Source organism: Nannospalax galili, unplaced genomic scaffold, assembly GCF_000622305.1.
Source record: "Nannospalax galili isolate Female #2095 unplaced genomic scaffold, S.galili_v1.0 scaffold1231, whole genome shotgun sequence".
Taxonomy (NCBI): domain Eukaryota; kingdom Metazoa; phylum Chordata; class Mammalia; order Rodentia; family Spalacidae; genus Nannospalax; species Nannospalax galili.
In genome coordinates this window covers 1259595-1280742 of record NW_008329696.1, presented here as the reverse complement: position 1 = coordinate 1280742, position 21148 = coordinate 1259595, and the positions used below count along the sequence as shown (strand labels likewise).

Here is a 21148-nt window from a genome sequence, read left to right as displayed (position 1 = left end):
CAGGGTCTCCTTGTAGCCCCAGCTGTCCTGGAACTCACTGTGTAGACCAGGCTGGCCTTGAACTCACAGAGATCTGCCTGCGTCTGCCTCCCAAGTGCTGGGCATTAAAGGTGTGCACCACCACGCCCAGCTTTTTTCTTATTTATTACCGAATAGTGTCATTTTTTTGGGACAGAGTCTGACCGTGGAATTTCTTGATCTTCCTGTCACCTCCAGAGTACTGGGATTCCATGTCTGGTTTTCATGCTGCTGGGCATTGAACCCAGGGTCATGTGCATGCTAGGCAAGTACTCTACCAATTGAGCTATATCCTTAGTCTTGAAGAGTATTTCAGACTATAGTTTCTTCATTTAAATGGATTCTGTGTCTTTTTTTGTGGCTAGTGCAGCAGTAAAGGGTGTGCGTGGTTTTGTGTGTGCTGCCTTTGAGTCCTTGGCCATGTACCCAGAAGTGGCATGACTGGATCACATGCAAGTTCTGTTTTTTTTCTTTAAAAAAAAAAATAAAAAAGATTCCTTCTCTGTGCTGGTTCCCATAGTGGCTGCACTAATTTACATTCTCAACAGTATGTAAGGACCCCCCCAACCCCCCAGCATTTGCTTTCTTTTTAAAAATTTAGTTTTTATTTATGTGTGTGTGCCTGTGTGGTTTATGTGCACCATGTGTGCAGTGACCTCGGTAGCCGGAAAAGGGTGTTGGATTCCCTAGACCCAGAGTTACAGGTGGTTGTGAGCTGCCATGTGGATCCTCTGCAAGAGCAGTAAGTGCTCTTACCAGTGGAGCCATCTCTCCAGCCCTGTGTTCTTGATGGCAGCCATTCCTGCCGCTGCTGTGCAGATGGGTATTTGGCCAGTGTGTCTCTTCATGGATCACTTTTTTCAATGTTGTTTTTGCAAAATAACTAAAGGTGAAGTCCTAGAGGAGGATTGCTGGGTCAAATGGCAAATTTAGTTTAGCTTTATCCATGTTTTTAATTACCTTCACAAAGAACTGCCACCCTCAATTGGAATTATTGAAAAAGACATGAGTACTGAAGATGATGTCTAAAGTTAAGGAGCAGTGTTCCTTTTACTGTTGCCTGTGGATGGATGAATCTGCCATTGTCTTGTCAAAGAATTTGACATTTCTCACCTAGAGGCAGCAGCAGTTACTGGCTGGTTGTAGTGGTTCATCTTGTTTCCCTATTCCACCTGTTTTCCAGAGCATTCTTTTCAGCATTTAAATTGGGACAAGGCTTGATGGTGTAGGCCTGTAGTTCAACACTCAGGAGACAGAGGCAGGAGGATGTCAGCAAGTTAGAGGCCATCCTAGTCTACCTTAGTGAATCCCAGGCTGACTAGGGTTGCATAAGACCCTGTCTCATCTCCTTCTTCCCTCAAAAAGTGTAAATTGGAAGCCAGGTGTGGTGGAAGCCAGGTGTCTGGCCTAGTTTAGGGTCCCAAGCCTTGGGGTGCTGAGGCTCCAGGAGGAGCATGAGCTCAATCACAGTGTGGAACTTACATGGCAAGATTGCCTGAGAGTAAAATGTGAATGTAAAATTGGGGGTTGGGAATATAGCTCAGTGTGGAGGTAGTGCTTAACATACCTAAAGCCTTAGGCTCGTTCCCCAATACCTCCCAAAGAGTATAAACCGAATTTTGTCATTTTGTAACTGTTCGACCTATAGGCCTTTCATGGGCTCTGGTTGTACTAGAATGAAACCCAGGTTCATTAACATGTAGTTAGACTCTTTCCTGCCCATGTCTCTGACTTATGGGGTCTCTGGTGCTCCAGTGCATCTTAGCAGGAGCATGTAGTAGAAGAGACCATTTCTAGTTGGGAAATGAGAGATATAGAAAGATAAGAGGTCTGCATTGCAGTCCCTGCACAGGCATGCTCCCAGTAACTGGAATACTCGTCATTAGGCACTGCCTCTTCAAGTGCCCCCACCTGCTATTACAGCCTGGGGACCAAGCCTTTTACTGTGGGCTTCGGGGGGACATTTCAGATCTAACACTAACATTATTGCAGTATGTGGATCAAATGATTCACATGCTGTTTATATTATGTATTTTATCCTCTTGCTTCTTGTCAGCTGCTTGATTTTATACAGACCTTGTATCTGGAACTCTGATTGGATGCCTGGCACATAGTGAGAAATTGTAGATAGTAGCTGATGTTACTCTAATTCAGAGTTTCTTTCAGCAGGCAGAGTGATCCCTGAGTGTGTCTTACATAAATTAGGTGATCTTAAGAAATGAAGCTCTCCTGTTCCACCAATTTGCTTGTACTTGAACTAATAGCACATTTATATTTTATCTTTGTGATAGTTGGTCCTCATACCTGGTAGTAAAGCTCTTCCAACTTTGTGTTCTAGATTGCCTTTACTGTTCCACACTCTGCTTTTAAAAAAATACATAGTTGGGAGCAGCTTTTTGGTATCACAAAAGTAGCCTTTTGGGGTTTTACTTGGATTGCTGTGAACCTAAGAATCAATTTGGGGAGAATCAGCATATTTACAGTTTTACAGTCCATGTACTTGATCTGTCCTGCCATTTACTTTCTTTTGTTAGCTTTTTTATTTTTATTTTTTAAGCTTTTTAAAGTATATCATCTTACACATAGATCTACCCCTACATTTTTGTTATTATGAATATGTTTTATAATTTGGCATTTACTTTTTACTGTTAAATATTTACATGATTCATTAAATTTACCTGACTTCTAATTGCTTATCGTTATATTCTTATATTCCGATAGTGTGTGTATAGTTACATTGAGGCATGTTTGCAAATAATACCGTTTTTGATTTTTTTTCTTCTTCATTATATGTGTAGAGCCTTTAGCACAGAGTTGAAGAAAAGCAGTGATAATTTTTCCCATACCTTGTGAGCTTTAAATATTTTGCGGATGACATCTTTCTGAATGGATACTGGATTTCATCAAAATCTTTCTGTTACTAAGATGTTAATTCATAATGTGAATTATGTTGATTATTTAAAAATATTTAAAAAAAACACTTGGGAGGCAGAGGCAGGTGGATATCTGAGTTCAAGGCCAGCTTGGTCTACATAGTGAGTTCCAGGTCTGCTGGGGCTATAGGGAGACCCTGTCACAAAAGACAAATAAATAAATAAGTAAATAAATAAACAAACATGGGGCTGGAAAGATGGCTCAGTGATTAAGAGTACTGACTGCTTAAAACACCATTGTATTCTTGGGGCAAACTCGATTGATTACAAAGTGTTTGCTTTTTTTATGTTTCAAATTAAATTTGATAATTTTAAAGAGTATATTGTTTCTGTTCCATCTGGCAGTTTTTCCTTTCTTTGTAAAGCTTGAGATAGGTTTAGTTTTAGGGTGAAGCTACCTTAAAAATTACGCTTCAGTTTTTCTCTACGAGTGTGCATGCTGTTGATAATTTTTTTTTAACTTTATCATTTTTATTTTTTATGTGTATGCATGTATTGCCTGCATGTAGGTAAGTGCACCTGTGTTGTGCAATGCCCGTGGAGGACAGAAGAGGCTGTTGGATCCCCTGGAACTGGAGTTACAGACAGTTGTTAGCTGCTATGTAGGTGCTGGGATTTGAACCCGGGTCTTCTGCAAGAACAGCCAGTGTTCTTAACCACTCTCCAGCCCCTGATAATGTTTCTTAAAAATTTATTTTATTTGTGTGTGCATGTGTATGTGCTGTGTATTGGGGTGCCTGAGGAGACCAGAAGAGGGTGTTGGATCTCCTGGAGCTGGAGTTATAGGTAGTTGTGAGCCACCCAATGTGGGTGCTGGGAACCAAACTCAAGTCTTCCACAAGAGGAGCAAGCGCTCTTAACCTTTGAGCCATCTCTCCAGCCCCCTATTTTTATTATTTGTAGTACAAATATTTGGGAGAGTTTATCAATGAAATGGTTTGGGCCTACTGTAGTTCTTAGGGATTTTGTTGAGAGATTTGAAAACACAGGTTCAATTTCTTTTCTTTTTTTTTTCCCCACAGAATAGCAAGGATTGTTTATCGAAAGGGGGCAGGTGGGATGGGCAGCCTAGGACAGCTGACCCAAATGGTGTGGGGACATTACCCCCAGCATCCTGATGAGTATCTTTGTGTGTTCCCACATTGTTAGTCCAGGTTGGAACTCAGCTGCCAGACACCCATGTAAAGCTTCCAGGACTGTGCGAAAATACAGAAATCGCAAATCTAGATACAAATTCAGTCTCAGCAGCAGCAAGCACCTGGCTGCAGCCCTTCCTTTGTTGTGCTGTCATCTGTTTGGAGATAGAGGGATCCTGTGTGAGGATAGAAAGGAAAGAAAGTCAGTCAATAAACTGAAGTCGGTCTCTACACATTGCGAAGAAAGAATGAGGAAATTACCAAAGGATTGAAAGAGAGAAAGGTGTCCTCCCAGCAAAAAAGGAAAGGGAAAGAAGGAGGAGGAGGGGGAGGCGGGGAAGCGGAAGCTCAATTTCTTTTTTAAAGGACTATTCAAATTTTGTGTTTCTAATTGTGTCCGTGTAGGAAATGTGATTTGGATTTTTTTAATATAAAAATTTCAATTTTATTGGTCTTGAGTATTGCTAATACTCCTTTTTATTTATTTTTAATATTTTTTTTTATTTTGTGTGTATATTGTTTGCATGTGTGTAAGTGCACCTGTGTCATGACCCTTGGAAGTCAGAAGAAGGTGTTGGATCCTCCTGGAACTGGAGAGGGATGGTTATTAGCTACCATGTAGGTGTTGAAAATCAAACCTGAGTCCTCTGCAAGAGCGGCTAGTGCTCTTAACTGCTGAGCCACCTCTCTAGCCCTTAATACTCCTTTTAAACATTGGTAGCTTGATAGTGATTTTAAAAAATTGCTGCTGTTTATAATTTGTGGGATCCTCTCCCCCTTGATTTGTCTTCCTAGAAGTTTATCAGGCTTATGAATTTTTTTCAGAGACCAACTTTGTGGCTTTGATTTCTCTCTTTTGTAAATAGGTTTTCTACTTCATTAGTTTCTGCTTTTTAGTTTTCCTTCCCTTGTTTCTTTTCTTGTTTTTTAAGGATGAAAGCTTAGATCATTGAGATTTACTTTTTCTTATGTGTTTTGAATTTTAATTTTTCTGATCATTGCTAAAGAGCTGCCTGATGGCACCTCATTATGTTCTGGGTCATTTTTGTTGCCAATTAAAAATACTTTCTAATTTTGTTGTGATTTGCTTATTGGCTTATGAGTTATTTAGAAATATGTTCCTTTCTTATAAATATTGAGTATTTTCTGTTGTTGATGCCATGTTTAATTTTACTATGGTCAGAGAACATATAATTGCAAAATTGTAGTTTTTAATGCTTAAGATTGTAATAATGTTCTGGTCATTTGACCTTTTTATTTTGAAGTCTTCACACCCATCTCTTTTATTGGATATTCATGTGTATTCTCTGATTTCCTTTTTCTTTTTTTCTTTTTTGTGATCTTGTCTTTTTAAAACATTTTTAAAAATTGTTTATTTAATAAACACATAATTAGAAGAAGCATTTCATCACAACAGCATTGACATATTCAATAACAACTTTCAGAGCTAAGATGCATCTCTTTCAAAGTTGTCTGTAGAGTTTTGGGTAACAGTTGAATTAATACAGTTCTATAATATTGTACTCAGTGTATATCCTCTATGACATAAAATTGAATGAGGTTTTAACCTTTAAAAAAGATTTCCATTTCATTATTAAAATATACTGTTTTGTACAGAAAAACTCATTTTTAATGCAACTAACACTTAGATGTTTGTACATACGTCTCTAATCTCTATATATCTGATCATTACTAGTCACAGTTGGTTTCTTTCTGAGATCCTTGGCACCTGTACATGGATATAAAGTCATAAGGTAGATTTCAGTGATAATGTTTTTCACATCTACTAATTAACATGAAGCAAATTTTCATGCTTCTTCCTCAAATATAACTTTTTAAATTGATTGATGTGTGTGTGTGTGTGTGTGTGTGTGTGTGTGTGTGTGTGTATTTCATACAGAACATCCCAAACAGTTTTACTCGTCTATATACCCACATCCCAGGTGATACCTCCCATCTCCCCCCAACCCCACTGGAGCCCATATACTCTTGTCATCCCTGTTACTGTCCACTGTGTTGTTGGCGCCCCCAGCCGTTTCCCAGTGCTTATCCAGCTGCTGAGTCTAGTCAGCCTGTCTAAGTTCCTTGTTTTAGGAAGATCAGCTCTTTCTCATCTAGCAGCAAGCTGTTGCCAATATTCCTTTAGATAAGATTGGGGTCTGCTGTTCATTTTCCCAGTTCTATGTCTGGGAGTCTCTTGGGCTACCCTGGCCAACAACTCAAAGGAAGGTATCTCCTGTCTGGCATTGTTTCTTGTTATGTAGCCTTTAGATATACACATGGACTCTTAAAGAATTGATCATTTTAATCTTTGGTTATACTTTCCTTTTGGGTGTTTAAGACCATACAGTTGGCTCAGATAAACCAATTTATTTTTACTCTTAAGGTCGTTTGAGGATCTGTTCCTCAGGGGTCACATGGGCCTGGGAGGAGCTTCTGGCTCCTTTTTTTTTTTTTTTCCTTTTTTCTCTGCCAGTTCCATTTATGTGAAGATAAGTCAAAAGTCCTGCTCAGCCATGGCTGGCTTCACTTGGACGCATGGAGGAAATGTTTCCTCTATGTTGACCCTCCTCTTATTGTAGACTGAACATTGGTTCAAGTTCATCTGGTGGGGCCTCCTTGATCAAGAGGACAGGTGACTCACCACAGTTACAGGACATTTTGAGAGATGCTCCATAGTCCCTTGGAACTTAGTCGACTTTGGAGGGCAAGGAGCAAAAACTGTCCTTTAAGTCCCTCTGACCAAATTAGTATAGGCCTCAAAATATGGCTGTTAAACATTAAAGAAGGTTAGTTTCACCAGTCTGGTACTTTTAATTGCCATGTGCTATGTAGAGAAAGCTTGGGCGAAGACCAAAGGTTCTCAGATAAACCTTAACTAGACATATATTATGTTCTTTGAGCTAATTGTATGTATAATTTGTCAGTAGGTTGTTGGACTAATATGGTTCCCTCTGGTTTTTTTAAAGCTAGCTAGGCATCATTTATCTCTCACATTGTCTAACCATGGAAGGGTTAGTCATTTTTTATTGTAACATCAGTATTGTGTGGAAAGTGTTTATTTGAAATAGCATATAGTTATGGTTTTAATTTTCAGTTGACATCTTTTCCTTTTACTTAGAGCAGTTATGTCTATAACACTCAAAATGTATCACCTTTATATGTGACTTTATTTTCTTACTGTAAAATTTGTATTAAAAAGACAACAGCCTCTGATTTTTTTTCCATCTTGAAAAGCTGAACTTCAGTATCAAACAATAACTCCCTATTCTCCCTCCCTAGCCGTTGACAAGCACTATTCTACTTTGTCTCAGAATTTGAGTAGTCTAGGTACCTTACATAGATAGTTATACAGTATTTGCCCTAATTGACTGTCCTGATTGACTTAGTACCACTGTATTCAAAGTTCATGCATCTTGTAGCATTTGTCAGAACTGCCCCCTTTTGTGTGTATGATGTGTGTGTGTGTTTGTGTGTGAATATGGTTGTGCATGCGCCATGGAGTGCGTGTGGAGGTCATAGGGCACCCTCAGGTGTTGGTTCCTGTTTTCCTACTTGTTTGGGACAGGGTCTTTTTGTTGTTTGCAGCTCCATATACCCGACTGGCTGGCCAGTGAGTTTTCCAGTATTCTCTTGTCTCTGCCCCCTGTTTCCCTGTAGGAACCTAGGATTGCAGATGTTTGTGCATACATTTGGCTTTTTTGTGGTTTCTAGGTATTCAGACCCAGGTCTTCATCCTTGCATGGCAAGAGCTTTTACCCACTGAGCCATCCATCCAGCCCTGTTTGTATTTTGAGACAGGTCTCCCACCCGAAGCCTGGCACTTAGGTGATCCCTACTTCAGCCTCTGAAGTGCTCTGAATACAGGGATATGGCCACCACAGGTCTGGAATTTTATCACTTTTTAAGGCTAAGTAATATTTCATTGTATTCTACACAGTATATTGGAGATTGTGTTATACAGTCTTTTTTCTATTAATGAATACTTGCTTTGTTCCACCTCTTGATGGTTGTGAATAGTGCTGTGTACACAAGTGTGTGCAAGTACATATTGCTTGTTTTCAGTCTTTGGATGTAATCAGAGGTTGAATTACTGGACCATATATAATGTTGGATTTATTATTTGAGGAACTGTCATATTTTATTACAGTGACTTTCATTTGACCTTCCCAACAGAAATCTTCAGTAGCTCTGTTTCTCTCCATTCCTGGTGGTACTTACTTACTCTTTTACATGATGGTCGGCCTAATGCGTGTGAAGTCACTGTCGTTCTGTCTGACCCACCACTATATTGTTTCTCTGCCTTTTTGTCCTACCTACCTTTGGTTAATCAAGCTAGTCGTTGCTTCTTCCTGTTGATGTGTTTGTGATAGATTATTTAAGTACATTTGTGTTGGACTTCGTGTATGCTTTAATACCGAATGTGCTCCATATCTACGTGTGGCTTTTGCCATCCCTTTTTTTTCCTAGGGTGCTCTTTGGTTACCCCAGAGGTCAAGTGTGCATTCATTTACTCACCTCACCCCTTGATGTTGCTTCTGTGCGTTTTAATTGCTGCACTTGGGTGTCTCAGTGCTGTGCGTCATTGTTATATGTGGACTGCAGTCATCTTTAACCCAGTGATGTCGTCTGCACAGTTGCTCCCTGTTTCTTCTGCATTTGTGTTGCTGAAGACACCCATGTCTTTCTTTTAATGAAAAACGGTGTGGAGTTCTATTATCTGTTGAAAGCCTCTCCATGCTGGAAGGTATATTTGCTGTGTCTGTATTAATCATAACTGATTTTCAGTTTTTCTTAGTACTTCAAGATTTTATAGCCTCTTCCAGTTCCCATTGTTTTCTGTCAAAATTGGCTCTAGCTGTAGCTTCTACTGCTCCTCTGAAGGCCGTCTTCTCGTCATTTCCCTGGCCTCTCACCCAGCTGCACCCAGGGTTCTTAATCTTTGTTTTCATCACTGTAAGTAAGTTATGCCCTGATATTAAATCTACCTTTTAACCTTTGTTGAGATAATTTAGAAACTATAGTTGTAGAATCCTATCCCCCCCCCCCCCACTGGTAATTGAACGAAGGGCCTTGCACTTGCTTGGCAAGCACTCTACCACTGAGCTGAACCCCAGCCCAAGAATTCTCATTTAATTCTATTTTAAAAGATTTCCAGTAGAATTTTCTCTTTTCATAGCTTTCCTCCATCTTTTCTTGCATCCTCTTGAACATTTTTAGTGCCCTAGTTTATTAACACTAGTTTCCAGATTATGTGTATATGAGTGTATTGCCTGCATGTATGAAAGTGCACTTGTGTCATGCAGTACCTATGGACGTCAGAAGAGGGCGTTGGAGTCCCCTGGAAATGGAATTACAGACAGTTGTTAGTCGCCATGTGGGTGCTGGGATTCAAACCCGGATCCTTCGCAGCCAGTGTGCTTAACCACTATACCATCTCTCCAGCTCTTCCGCTCTTTGGTCACTCAGTTTCATAGCTTTCTGGTGACTTTTGATCAAGCATGGGTAATATGTGTCTGAAGGTGGTGTCCTCCTCTGGGAGAGGCCTGACCTGCTGCTAGGTGGGCAGTGTGAGCTGGCCAGGGTCACCGAGCTCCTAGTGGGTGTTGAATGGAGTGAGGGCTGAGTTGGAGGAGGGATCTGCTGCTCCTGGTTCCTTCTGCCCTAGCTCTGAGCGCAGTCTGCTCACCAGAGCAGCTTCTGGAGGCTTTGGAACTCTCCAGTTCTTGTTTTATCTTCAGCTCGTTCCAAAATTTTGGTTTAGCTTTTTGGCCTTTTAATTTCAGAATCTGACAGGCATCACTAGAGAGAAAGCGCCACATGCTTAGGGCCTCTCAGGGAGGCATTGTCAGACTCTCTTTTTAGTGTGGAATGGTAATTGAGCTTTAAGTTTACTTTTGTATTACTACTCAGATTTCCTACCCCTCCATTTTTCTATTATTGACATTTACTGTTTAATGTATTTCCTTTGAGTGTGTCATAGGCATATTATTGTCCTAGTCTGTGTGACCAGTTTTGCCACACTGGTTTTTCTTAAGCCAGTTGTGAGCCACAGAAATGCTTAGAAAGAATTTCTGAAAGAATGTGCTGTATGGAGTTGGAGGTGGGGGGCACTACGACACCGGGCTGTGTGTGTGTGTGTGTGTGTGTGTGTGTGTGAGAGAGAGAGAGAGAGAGAGAGAGAGAGAGAGAGAGAGAGAATGAATTGGGGGCCACAGGGCACAGGGGCACAGGGGTATGTGTGTGTGCATGCTGTATGGAGTTGGGGGACACAGGGTGTGTGTGTGTGTGTGTGTGTGTGTGTGTGTGTGTGTGTGTGAGAGAGAGAGAGAGAGAGAGAGAGAGAATTGGGGGCCACAGGGCACAGTGGTATGTGCGTGTGTATGCTGTATGGAGTTGGGGGACACAGGGTGTGTGTGTGTGTGTGTGTGTGTGTGTGTGTGTGTGTGTGTGTGAGATATTTTTATTGTGTTTTATTTTATTTTTGGGCTTTTTTTTGAGACAGCATCTCCCTATAGCCCCAGCTGGCCTAGAACTCACTATGTAGACCAGGCTGACCTTGAACTCAGAGATCGTATGCCTCTGCCTCCCGAGTGCTGGGATTAGAGGCTTGTACCACCATGCCCGGTGTGTACCACCATGCCTGGCAAATGTTTAATTTTTAGATGACTTACATGTTTGTGCACATTGGGCTCACCCTTTCTGATTACCTTGGTCCTCATGTCTGGATTGGATTAGATGGTTCAGGTAGCAGCAGACATCTGCCTTTACTCTGGGGACTGTGAATGTTGAAATGGAGCTCTTGAAGGTCCTGCTGTTAGTAGGAACAGGGCGGTGTTTCTAGAGGGAGGTTAGTAAATGGACAGGAAATGATGGCTGTTTCTAGTCCAGCAGGGCCATGCAAGCTGCTCGGGCAGCCTTTGTGCAGAAGCATTCCCAGTCTCCTTGCTGCAGTTGAGAAATCTGTAGAGCTGAGAACAGAGCTGTTCTTAGGTCTGTGGCATGGCCACGTGTTGACATCATTGTCGGCCTGATTTGAGTGAAGTGTTTACTCTCTGAACATTCACATTGTCAGGGCAAATGTTATATTTACAGGGGCAGTCTGTAACATGATATGTGTACTGTGTACCTTCCCAATGTAGATAAAGTTTTTCATTTTTGAGACAGGATCTCATGTATCAAAGGCTGGTCTTGAACTTGTTATAGCTGAGGATGGCCTTGATTTTCTGAGTCTTCTGCTTTCAACCTCTGGAGTGCTGGGCTTACCGATGTGGTGCTGAGGCCTCGTGTCTGCTAGGCAGGCACTCCAGCAGCTGAGTTACAACTTCAGGTCCTACAAGCTAGCAAGTTCTGAACTTGACTGAAGCCTGCCCCTGCAGCTTTCAGCTGTGATCATAGAGCTGTATTTCTTTAGAAGGACCATTCATACGTCCCCTGTGGCAGGGAGTGACGTGGTCTTTACTTCCTGGAGCTTTCACGCAGTACTCGGAGTTTACTAGACAGTTAATTTCAATAATCCCAGAAATACAGCAGTGTCTTGAGTCTTAGAAATATCACAGAGTGTAAATATTAACACTCAGAATTTCCTGTAAGAGAAAGGTGTGTGTAATTGGAACATTAGGGATTATGAGTAATAAATTTTGAAAGAGAAAAGAACCCTAAATTGTAGGGAAGACATAACAAGGGACTGAGGTGCACCATACCAAAGCCTGCACAGTCTAGTGTGTGCACGAAAAGACCTGGTTATAATGCTGAGAGTCTGGGTGCAGAAATAGGCTAAATCAGGAAAGTAAGTCTATTAGTGAGTTTCCTGACTCGATCTGCATTAAAATTGTAAGTAACTTTCAGGGCTTTTAAGAAGGGGTCCATATAATTGGACTTAGCTCTTGGTGGTAGTTTTGCTTTTCAGTATATTTAAAATGTCAATTTGTTTAAAGTTGAAAAGGTTTTCTTTGGTGCTGGTTTTAATACAGTAGCCCTAGTTTACTAAAGCACTTTATCCCACAGTGTACTGCATTCCTAGTTGCTTCCGTGAGAGTTTAAAAGATAATAATTTCCTGAATTTTCATCTTTAGAGACAAAGTCTTGTTGTTTAGCCCAGGCTAACTAGGAACTTGGGATCCTCCTGCCTCAGCTTCCTGAATGCTGGGATTATAGGTCTGTGCCACCAGCTCAGCAACAGATGTAATTCTTCCTGATTTTGTTGAAAGTATGCTTATTTTACACAATTCTTTATAGTAACAACACCTATACATCTCCTTAACTAATTGTCATTATGGAAGCGTTTTCATCCTTTAGGTGGCTTTCGGGTAACCTTGCTTGCCTGGCGTCCTGTGGCTCAGTCCAGGATGCTTTCTCCTTTTTTGACTGGGCAGCTTTACACCCAAATGGGAAGGTCTATCTTGTCACAGTCCAGCAGAGAAGCAGACTAATGACCTTGGACAGCCCTGAAGAGTTTCCCACACTGCTCTTTGATGCATTACTGTATTGCAGGAAGAGGCCGAGGTTGTAGAACAGTGAGAGCAGTTAAGAGGTGACGGGGAGCATTTTTGAGAGAAGTCTCAGAACTGAGAAGCAGTTAACCTCTCAGGCTGTGGGTGTCAGCCCCGCTTGAACAGGGTACTCCACTTCACTAAGCAATAGCATAGGTTGCTGCCCTCTTGTGGTCTATTACCAAAATAAATAGCACAAATAAAAATAAACACTGGAGAGCTGATTGCCACCTGCAGATTATCTGTTAATTCTTTTGTGATTTTTAAGAAGGAACTTGTGAGGAAAACAGAGGAATAGCTGTAACTGTTTTCTTGCAGTCTATCCTTTGTTACAGAATGTTACCTGGATGTTGGGTGGTCTGTCTGCTGCAGTCATCCTGGGGACTTTACTCAGTCAGTTGTTACTAGTGTCTTAAAAATGCCATGAGATCCCTGTCCTCTCCTGTCCCCACGCAGGTGATGCTTGGGAAATCTGTTTAGACTTAGTCATTTGGTCAGAAAGGGACAGAGTAGAATGAAGGTGCTGAAGAAATACAGATGGCATTGGCAAGGTGGTGAGCGGCAGTGCATTGCTCTGTCTCATGTGTCAGCATGGTCTTGACTGTGTGGTGCTGTGTTGAGGACATGGCAAGTAGCAGCAAAAGCAGTGTCTGAAGAAGGGGGACTGTGGATTCAGGCAGCCCTGCCTACTGTCCAGTTAGCTCTCTGAGGTGGGCGACTGTGTGTACTTCCAGGTCAGGTCATGTGTTTAAAGCTGATTTCATGTGGCTCACTTCTTGGGCAAGTTACTTCATCTTGGAAAACAGGATTGCTTTCTTCAGAAAGCCGTTGAAATCTGAGCCACTGGAAAGTTTGCATGGGCTGTCACCCTCTGAAGTCTTGGCACATGCTGCTGTTGTTATAAATGTTAGGTTTGCACTGAAGTATACCATAAGATTTTGTAAGCACTGGGTTGTTAATGGTAGTCTATTTAAAAAGTAGGGGAGCTGGGTGTGGTGGCACATACCTTTAACCCTACCGCTTGGGAGGCAGAGGCAGAGGCAGACAGATCTCTGTGAGTGTGAGGTTAGCCTGGTCTACATAGTGAGTTCTAGGTAGTTCCAGGCTTGCCAGGGCTATGCAGTGAGACCCTGTCTTAAATAACAAACAAAAAGGTGGGTGAGTCCCTTTTCTTTTCTTGAGCTTACCTCAGTATTTCTGTGTGAGCACATACTTTATAAATTCTTTGTTAAAATTTATTTTTATGTGTATCAGTGCTATGCCTGCATATATGTAAGTACACCCATGTCATGTAATGCCCATGGATTCGAACTTGGGTCCTCTGCAAGAGTAACCAGTGCTCTTAACTGCTGAGCCATCTTTCCAGCCCCTTTATTTATAAATTCTTGACTATAAATGTGACCATTATATTAAAGTACTTACTTAGGTCAGTTAAACAGTATAAGCCTAGCAACCAACTCTTTTTATAAAGATGTTACAGTCATTTTTTAGGAGTAACATTTGCAAATTTGGGCAATTACCTTTAAAAACAGAACAGAGCTAGTCTTGTTCCTCCATAGGGATCTTACTTTTGTGGGGGTCAGCAAGGTGAGGAAATGCCTTTTGTTTGTAGCTTTGTTTTTGGAGTTGTCAGAAGAACCAGCCCTACCATCTTAGGACCATTCGTTCATATTTAAGGAAATTAGTACGAGTTTGCTGGCAGAAGATAAGGTTATTTGGGGTTAGCGTCACAGAAAATTTTTTTAGCTCAGGGTATATTCAACTTGAATTGTAGGATAATCTCTTTTAGATTTTTTTCCCTTGGTGTTGTTAAAAATACCTCCCCCCCCCCAAATACCTCAAAATATAAGTAGAACTGTTTGCATACAGTGCCTTTTTTTTCCCCTAAGGAAGATGAGCTATGGATTGTGTAAAGATGACAGTGGTCCCCAGAAGGCTACCCTTTGCGTTTCCATGTCTGCCTCCTGGCCCGTCAATGCTTACCTCTGGTCTCCTGCGTCTTGCCTCTGTAGGCTGCCTGTCTAGCGTCTTTGCTGTTCTGAATGCTCTGTGGAACCGAGAAAGACTTACCTGTATAGCAGTGCTTAGGTAGTGAGAATATCACTTGTGCTTTATGAAATGAGGTTTGGCTGTTCATCTGCTTTGGATATCTGCTGAGGAAGATTGTTTTAGGACAGAAAAGGGGTGGGAAAAGGGGGAAGCATGGCTAGACCTAAGTGGAGGGAATTGGGGGTGGTGATGGTAGACAAGCCCATGCCATGCCACCAGTTACTGCCTTCAAATATGGAAAGGCATGTGTGCCAAATTTACATATTTACTAATTAAAAAGGCTTCCTGGAAACACTAAGTAGACTATCTTCCATAACCTTTAACATCATCACTAATGGATATAGCCTAGAAAATTTCATCGAAGGTCCTTTAAATAATGTAAATGATTATGAATATGTAACTAGTTAATATGCAGCTACGAAAGGATTATCATGTAGAGGTTAATGAACACGCTGCTCTGACGGGTTGCATGGCTTTCCTTTCTATGCTCTGGCTTGCTTCATGCTTAGAAACACAGCACCAGGATTGGAAAGCATCCTGACTAGTTTGGGGCCTCATCTTAATGGGGTTGTTAAACAGGAGCATCATAAAATTTTTGTAGGATTTTGCTTTTGTTTTTGTTTTTGATTTGCATTGAGTTCTAGTTGTCTTTTTTGTAATTACTACCAAATCAGGAATAGTGAAATAGGTTGCAGACCCCCTTAGCTTGACTTCCAGATGTAAAGTCAGTGCTCTGTTATGTATTGCCACTGTTATTAAATGTTGCTCTTTGATATTTGCTGCAGATCTTCATTTTGATGCTGACTTTTTATGCTGAGTTAATGTGCACTATGGTTGGGTATCTGAGTACTGCACATATTTTGGTCCAGGATTGCTGCCTTAGTATTTAAAATGTTCCAAAGGAGGACATTTATTTCAGGAATTAAATATTATAATAGAGGAATTTAGTGACAACTCTAAGTAAAATGTTAGGATTTGGGGTGAAGCATCGAGTATATGCAAGAGACAGTATTGACTCCGAGCAGTGAGCTGGCATTGGGGGCAGCAGACAAGGCCCTACTGCTGTCTCTTGAGTTTTGGCGTTTGTTCCGTGGTTTCCCTGTCTCCAAAATGCTGCTGTTGTATGCTAGATTAGAATTTAAGATTTTTATTAATGGAAATTTAAAAATAGGTGATTAGCAATCTGAAAATAGTATTTAAAAATTTTCACTCGAGTAGTGTTATTTTTTAAATTGCATTTTTTCTTATGCAGATTGGCATTCTTTATTTTCTGAGGATTTTGAGACTATAATAAATTATTTTAAAAGGAAAAAATGACATTCCATTCCATTAATATTATAAACATAGTTTAAATTGGTTGGAAAGCACTTAAAACTTTGTCATCACTCACTTGGGGGATGAGCTGTTCAGAGCATCTCTTTATTTCAGGTATTTCTTCTTGAAAATGTAGTAGAAAAAAAATCACTGAATTCATTTTTAATACAGCAGAATAAAAATCACAGGTGGAAATATTTGGAGATAAGTTGACAAAATAAAATATTTTTAGTACTGTCGTTCTTTAAAACTGATGAAACGTTGATGTTACATTGGTTTCTTGTTATTTATAACATTTGCGTATTCTAGAAAATATGTAATATTGAAAATGGTCTGTAGATTGCACAAAATGCTAGTTATCTTACATCATATGTCACCTAATAGTTATGAAGCAGGTTTTGTACCCAAGTATGAATTGGAATGCTGTAATTTGTTCTGTAGTTATCAGCTCGCATTAGAGGGCTTTGATGAAGTATGCTGCTTAAAAACTAACATCCCGTCTCTGAACCTCTGACAAATAAAAATGTATGCTGAAATGCTTGTGAATCTGTAAAGCCGCTGTTGTACTTTCTTGATGTACTGATTTTGTATCTCTGTGCCTAGCCCTGTTTTTTTTCATGAGTAGTTGTCTGTTTCCATGACAGGTGGTCACTAACTGCCAGGAGAAAATCCAGCATTGGTGAGTGAAAGATGATTTTATTATACTTCTCAAATATGGAGGGGTCAGCTACTTATCTTTAAATAATGGTGGTGGTGGTGGTGGTGGTGGTGGTGGTGTGTGTGTGTGTGTGACAGAGAGACAGAGCATGCACTGATTGAATTCTTCCTAGTAATCTCCATTTTGAATGTCTTGATACTAATTTATATTGTCTTTAACCCTTCTCTGAATTATACATTCAACAATTTCTTGAAGTTTTGTTACCATTTGTGTTTATTCTAATTTCCTTTTTTATTATTAGGTTTGAATAGGTCATTTTTGAACCCAACTTTGTTTTGAGAGTATTTTTACATTAGTAGTAGAAGAATAATTGGAATCAGTTGTCTTAAAATAATGATGGAAATATGGTACCGATACATTTTCTCAAGTTTGAAAGGTCTAATTCTTGCATTTTAGAAGCTTGCATTGTGGACTGCACTTTCTAAGAGAAGACAAGCATATCCATTTTGGTGTGCTAATCTATAGTTAATAGGACAGTGCTTGGTAAATAACACACTTTCTGTTCTGTTGCTTCTGAAGAAAGCGCTGTATTTAATGGTGAATAAAATCTTATATTAGGAGTTGTCATGAGGTATAGCTGTTAATTTTGTAGATATCAAATTACAGTATATCCATGCTGTGTTTACAAAGATTTTACTGAGAGAACAACAGGAGCTATCTTGATTATTGTCTGCAGGGTTATTGCAAAATCATGGTAACTGCCCCTTTAGTGGTGAGATTAAACCTTTGGTTATACACCGTCAAGCATATAATACTTTAAATTTATTTTAAGAGGCCCTTTTTTCATGCCCTAGAGCTCTCCAAGGAAGTTATTTATAGTTAGTGTATATCAGATGTATTTTGGTTTATGTGCACATGGGCTATAAGCAGTGGATAAGAGTGAAGATCGGTGCAATCTGTATGCATCATCTTACTCAATTTGGACTATTGGTTTTCAGAAAGTAATCTAAAAGTAATAATGCCCACTTTATAAATAAAAATTCAGGACTTCATTAATTTTCAATAAATGCAGCATTATAATTGCCTCCACTGCTGGTGGAAGTCTGTCAGCATTTCCATAACGGACCATTTGCTTTCCATTATACCAGTATTTAGTTTAGCTTAAAATGTGGAATGCTAGTCTCTGGCCAAAGGTTTTCTCCTGAAAATTTGGCCAACATGACTTATTTATGAATAGTCCTTAGAAGAAGTTTTATTCGTGTGGACATCTAACTCTTGGTTTTGGTAAGGAGTTTAGGAATTAGAAGAGGTTGCATTCGCTCAGAACACATACTAGTCTACACAGATGTGCAAAAGACAACTTGCTTTCAGGGGGTTTGGTGAAATCCTTTGCTTAATAGAGAGTTCTGTGGAGATAATGGGCATGTCTTATCCTGCTATCTACACACAGTCTTTCCTACCTCGTTTGGCATAGAATAGGTAGGTACTTAATAATGTTGAGAAGTAAAGGTGAAATCTGTACATCATCTATACTACTGATAAATAGCACTGCAGTGTAAAAGTCTCTGGAACACAGTGACAGGCAAAGCTGTGATTGCGTCAGAGCAGCCTCACAGACATGCAGTCTCAACTTTCCAGTTTTCTAAACTACAGAAGGGTGGCATATTTGCTTCTACACAGCCTTTTTTCCCACTTGAATTCTGTTTACTTTTTAAAGAGAATCTGCATAATTTCATGATATTGCTAGACTCTAAATGACCAGTGCATTTATTTATTTATTACCATAAAAAATTGAAATGAAAATGTCCACATCCCTTCAAAAACCAGGAAGCATTGTGGCAGTCTTGTGATATTTTTACATTTTCTTAAATCCACAAACAGTAACAGTGTTTTTACCACATGCCAATGTTGTGCTAATGTTTGGAATTGAAAGACCCAGCCACAGAGGGATTTGTAGTTGGACACTAAACAGAGAAATCACAATCATTTTTGTGCTATTTGCGGAGATGGGGAATGAGTACAGAGGGAGCTGCGAGGCTGGAGCGAGCGATGGTGAGCGTGCCTCAGATGCTATTCTTAGAAGTATGCTGCTTTAATTCTTCTTAGACTCTGGGCATTAGCCAGCCTAAGTACAGTTCTTAGGCTGAGTGTTTTTGGGTATGTACTCATTTAAGTGGGAAGAGCAAGGTAGATTGGCTTTGGAAATGTATTCTTTTGCTATTAATGTTAGTATATGTGAAGTTTTAAAGGGTCCTCTTAATTAGAGACAAACCATATATAATCTAATATATAATTTTATAATTCAAAAGTAATCTGGATTTTATTTTATTTAACAAGAAGTAAAAATGTTTTAGAAAAGTAGGAATGAAAATGGTCTGGGGGCATAATAGACCCTATCCAGGCAGTTAATTTAAGTCCCAGAGCCACAGTGAACGAAGAAGTTCTTAGTATTTGTTCAGTTAATAACAGATATAAAAAGGAAATATTTGAACCTACTGGATGAGAATTTGTACAGCATTCTTTAGTGCTAATAGCAGTTTTCAATTTAGTGAAGATTAAGTTTTTTTAAAGTTTTTTGTCAGTTGAGTCCTGTCTTGGTGGTCTTTATCCCAGCATCCTCTCTTTGCATGGTGACCTCACCCAGCATGGAAGCTGTAAGGCCACATGGTGCTCAGAGGAGCTCACAGAGGCAGCCAGATTCAGGAAGTGGGGAGATGACTGCCATCTGTTGATGGAAGAGTGGCAGAGAATTCACGGTCATTTTTAGAGCACTACAGATGATTCCTGATGACTGGGACTTATAAGAAAAGAAGATCCATTACTCTCTAAATGAAGTAGCCCATGTGAATTAGGCACAGTCAGATCATCTGTATGGAGGTCTTGTTTATAACTAGAAAGTGTATGCATGTGATGTATAAAAATATCTCGCTTGGGGGCTTGGCAACGTGGTTCAACAGGTAAGAGTGTGTACTACTCCGCAGAAGACATGACTTTGGTTTGTAGCACCCACATTGAGTGGCCCACAACCACCGGCAACTCTAGCTCCAAGGGGATCAACACCCTCCTCTGGACTCCAGGCACCTGCAATCACATGCACATATCCATCTCGCCACCCCTCAGATAATTAAAAAGAAAAAAAAATCTTGCTTCCTTTAAAGAATCTTAAGAGGATTTTTAGTAGAGAAGATATCTAGTATTAAATTACATGAAAATGAAGAAAAGTTGTTTTTTCAAGTGTTTAATTTTGGAAGGAGTAGCTTAAAACTTGACACAACTTTGGAAATATTTTAGCATGTGAATTTGAGAGAGGGATTCCAAAACTAATGCTTGATACTTTTTTTTTTTTTAAAGTAAACTGGATAAAGAATACTGTTTGGGGAAAATAATAGTTTCTATTACAATTTATGATCGTAGTATTTAGTGAAAAATAAGAAGCATACCTGAATAGGTAAAACTGTAAGTCTTCTTGTTTTTTAATTCTGTTTCCTATTAGGAAAAAGAAAAAAAGAAAAAAAAAATAGATAGCCATGTGCATCCACATATGTTTGTTTGCTTGTACATACATACAGAAGAACATGTCTGTCTAAGGTTGTTGAGGGAAGAATATACCCCACAAAAGTATCCAGTAGTTTTTTCTTTCTTTTTGGAGACAGGGTCCTACACTGTATTCCAGGGTGGACTGGGACTTGCTATGTAATCCAGGCTGGCCCAAGATTACAAGCATGAGCCACCATACCTACACGAGTGAATATTTCTTCATAGAACACCTGAAAGTATTTCCCTTTACTTTTATATGCATGTATATGAAATTCCCTTTACCTTCATATGTGTGCATATGAAATTCTACTTTATTATGTGTAATCTGTGAAATCTGATCTATATACATGTAAAATACTCAATTTAAAATTGAAAAGAAATTTATGTGTATGAGTGTTTTGCCTACATGTATGTTAAGTGCACCCTGTGCATGTAATGTCCCCAGAGGCCAGGAGAGGGTATCACATCCCCTTGAATGTAGTTATGAACAGTTGTTAGCTGCCTTGTGGGTACTAGGAATTGACCTCAGGTCCTCTATAAGAGCAGCCAGTGCTCTTAACCACTGAGCCATCTCTTCAGTACCGAGTTTGGCATTTATAATCGGTCTCCATAGGGACAACATTGAGGAATAGTGAGTGTGGATCTTTTTCTCTGATTTCTTCAGGTTCTTTTGTGTTTTTGTTGTCTCCCTACCCTCACAGTTTTCCAGTTATGTTTTGACATTTTTGTATATAATGTTTTCAGAACAAATCAAGATGCAAAAAAAAAAATATTTTAAGGTTGATTCTTTGAAAAGAAAACTGAATTAGGTTTTAAAACTTTTATTCGACTATAAGGTCAGTGCATGCTTAGTTATACAAGGTTGAAATAAGGAAATAGTAAAGATAAATTTGTTCTAATTTTGAAGAGAAACTAATTTTTCTTGCTTAAAAAAAAAACACTTCCTTTTATTACCTTCCGTTTCTTAAGAATTCTGTGTGTATTTGTGCCATGGACGTCATGTGATAAAGG

At 39.7% G+C, this 21148-nt stretch overlaps 1 protein-coding gene across 1 annotated transcript in view; it reads left to right on the top strand.

Moving 5' to 3' along the window:
- Positions 1-21148, top strand: part of Uri1 (URI1 prefoldin like chaperone) — a 73167-nt gene that overhangs the window by 18626 nt on the left and 33393 nt on the right. Inside the window, exon 2 of the mRNA XM_008841513.3 lies at positions 16587-16621. Coding sequence (XP_008839735.1) covers positions 16587-16621 — 35 coding nt within the window. The remainder of the gene's footprint in view (positions 1-16586; positions 16622-21148) is intronic.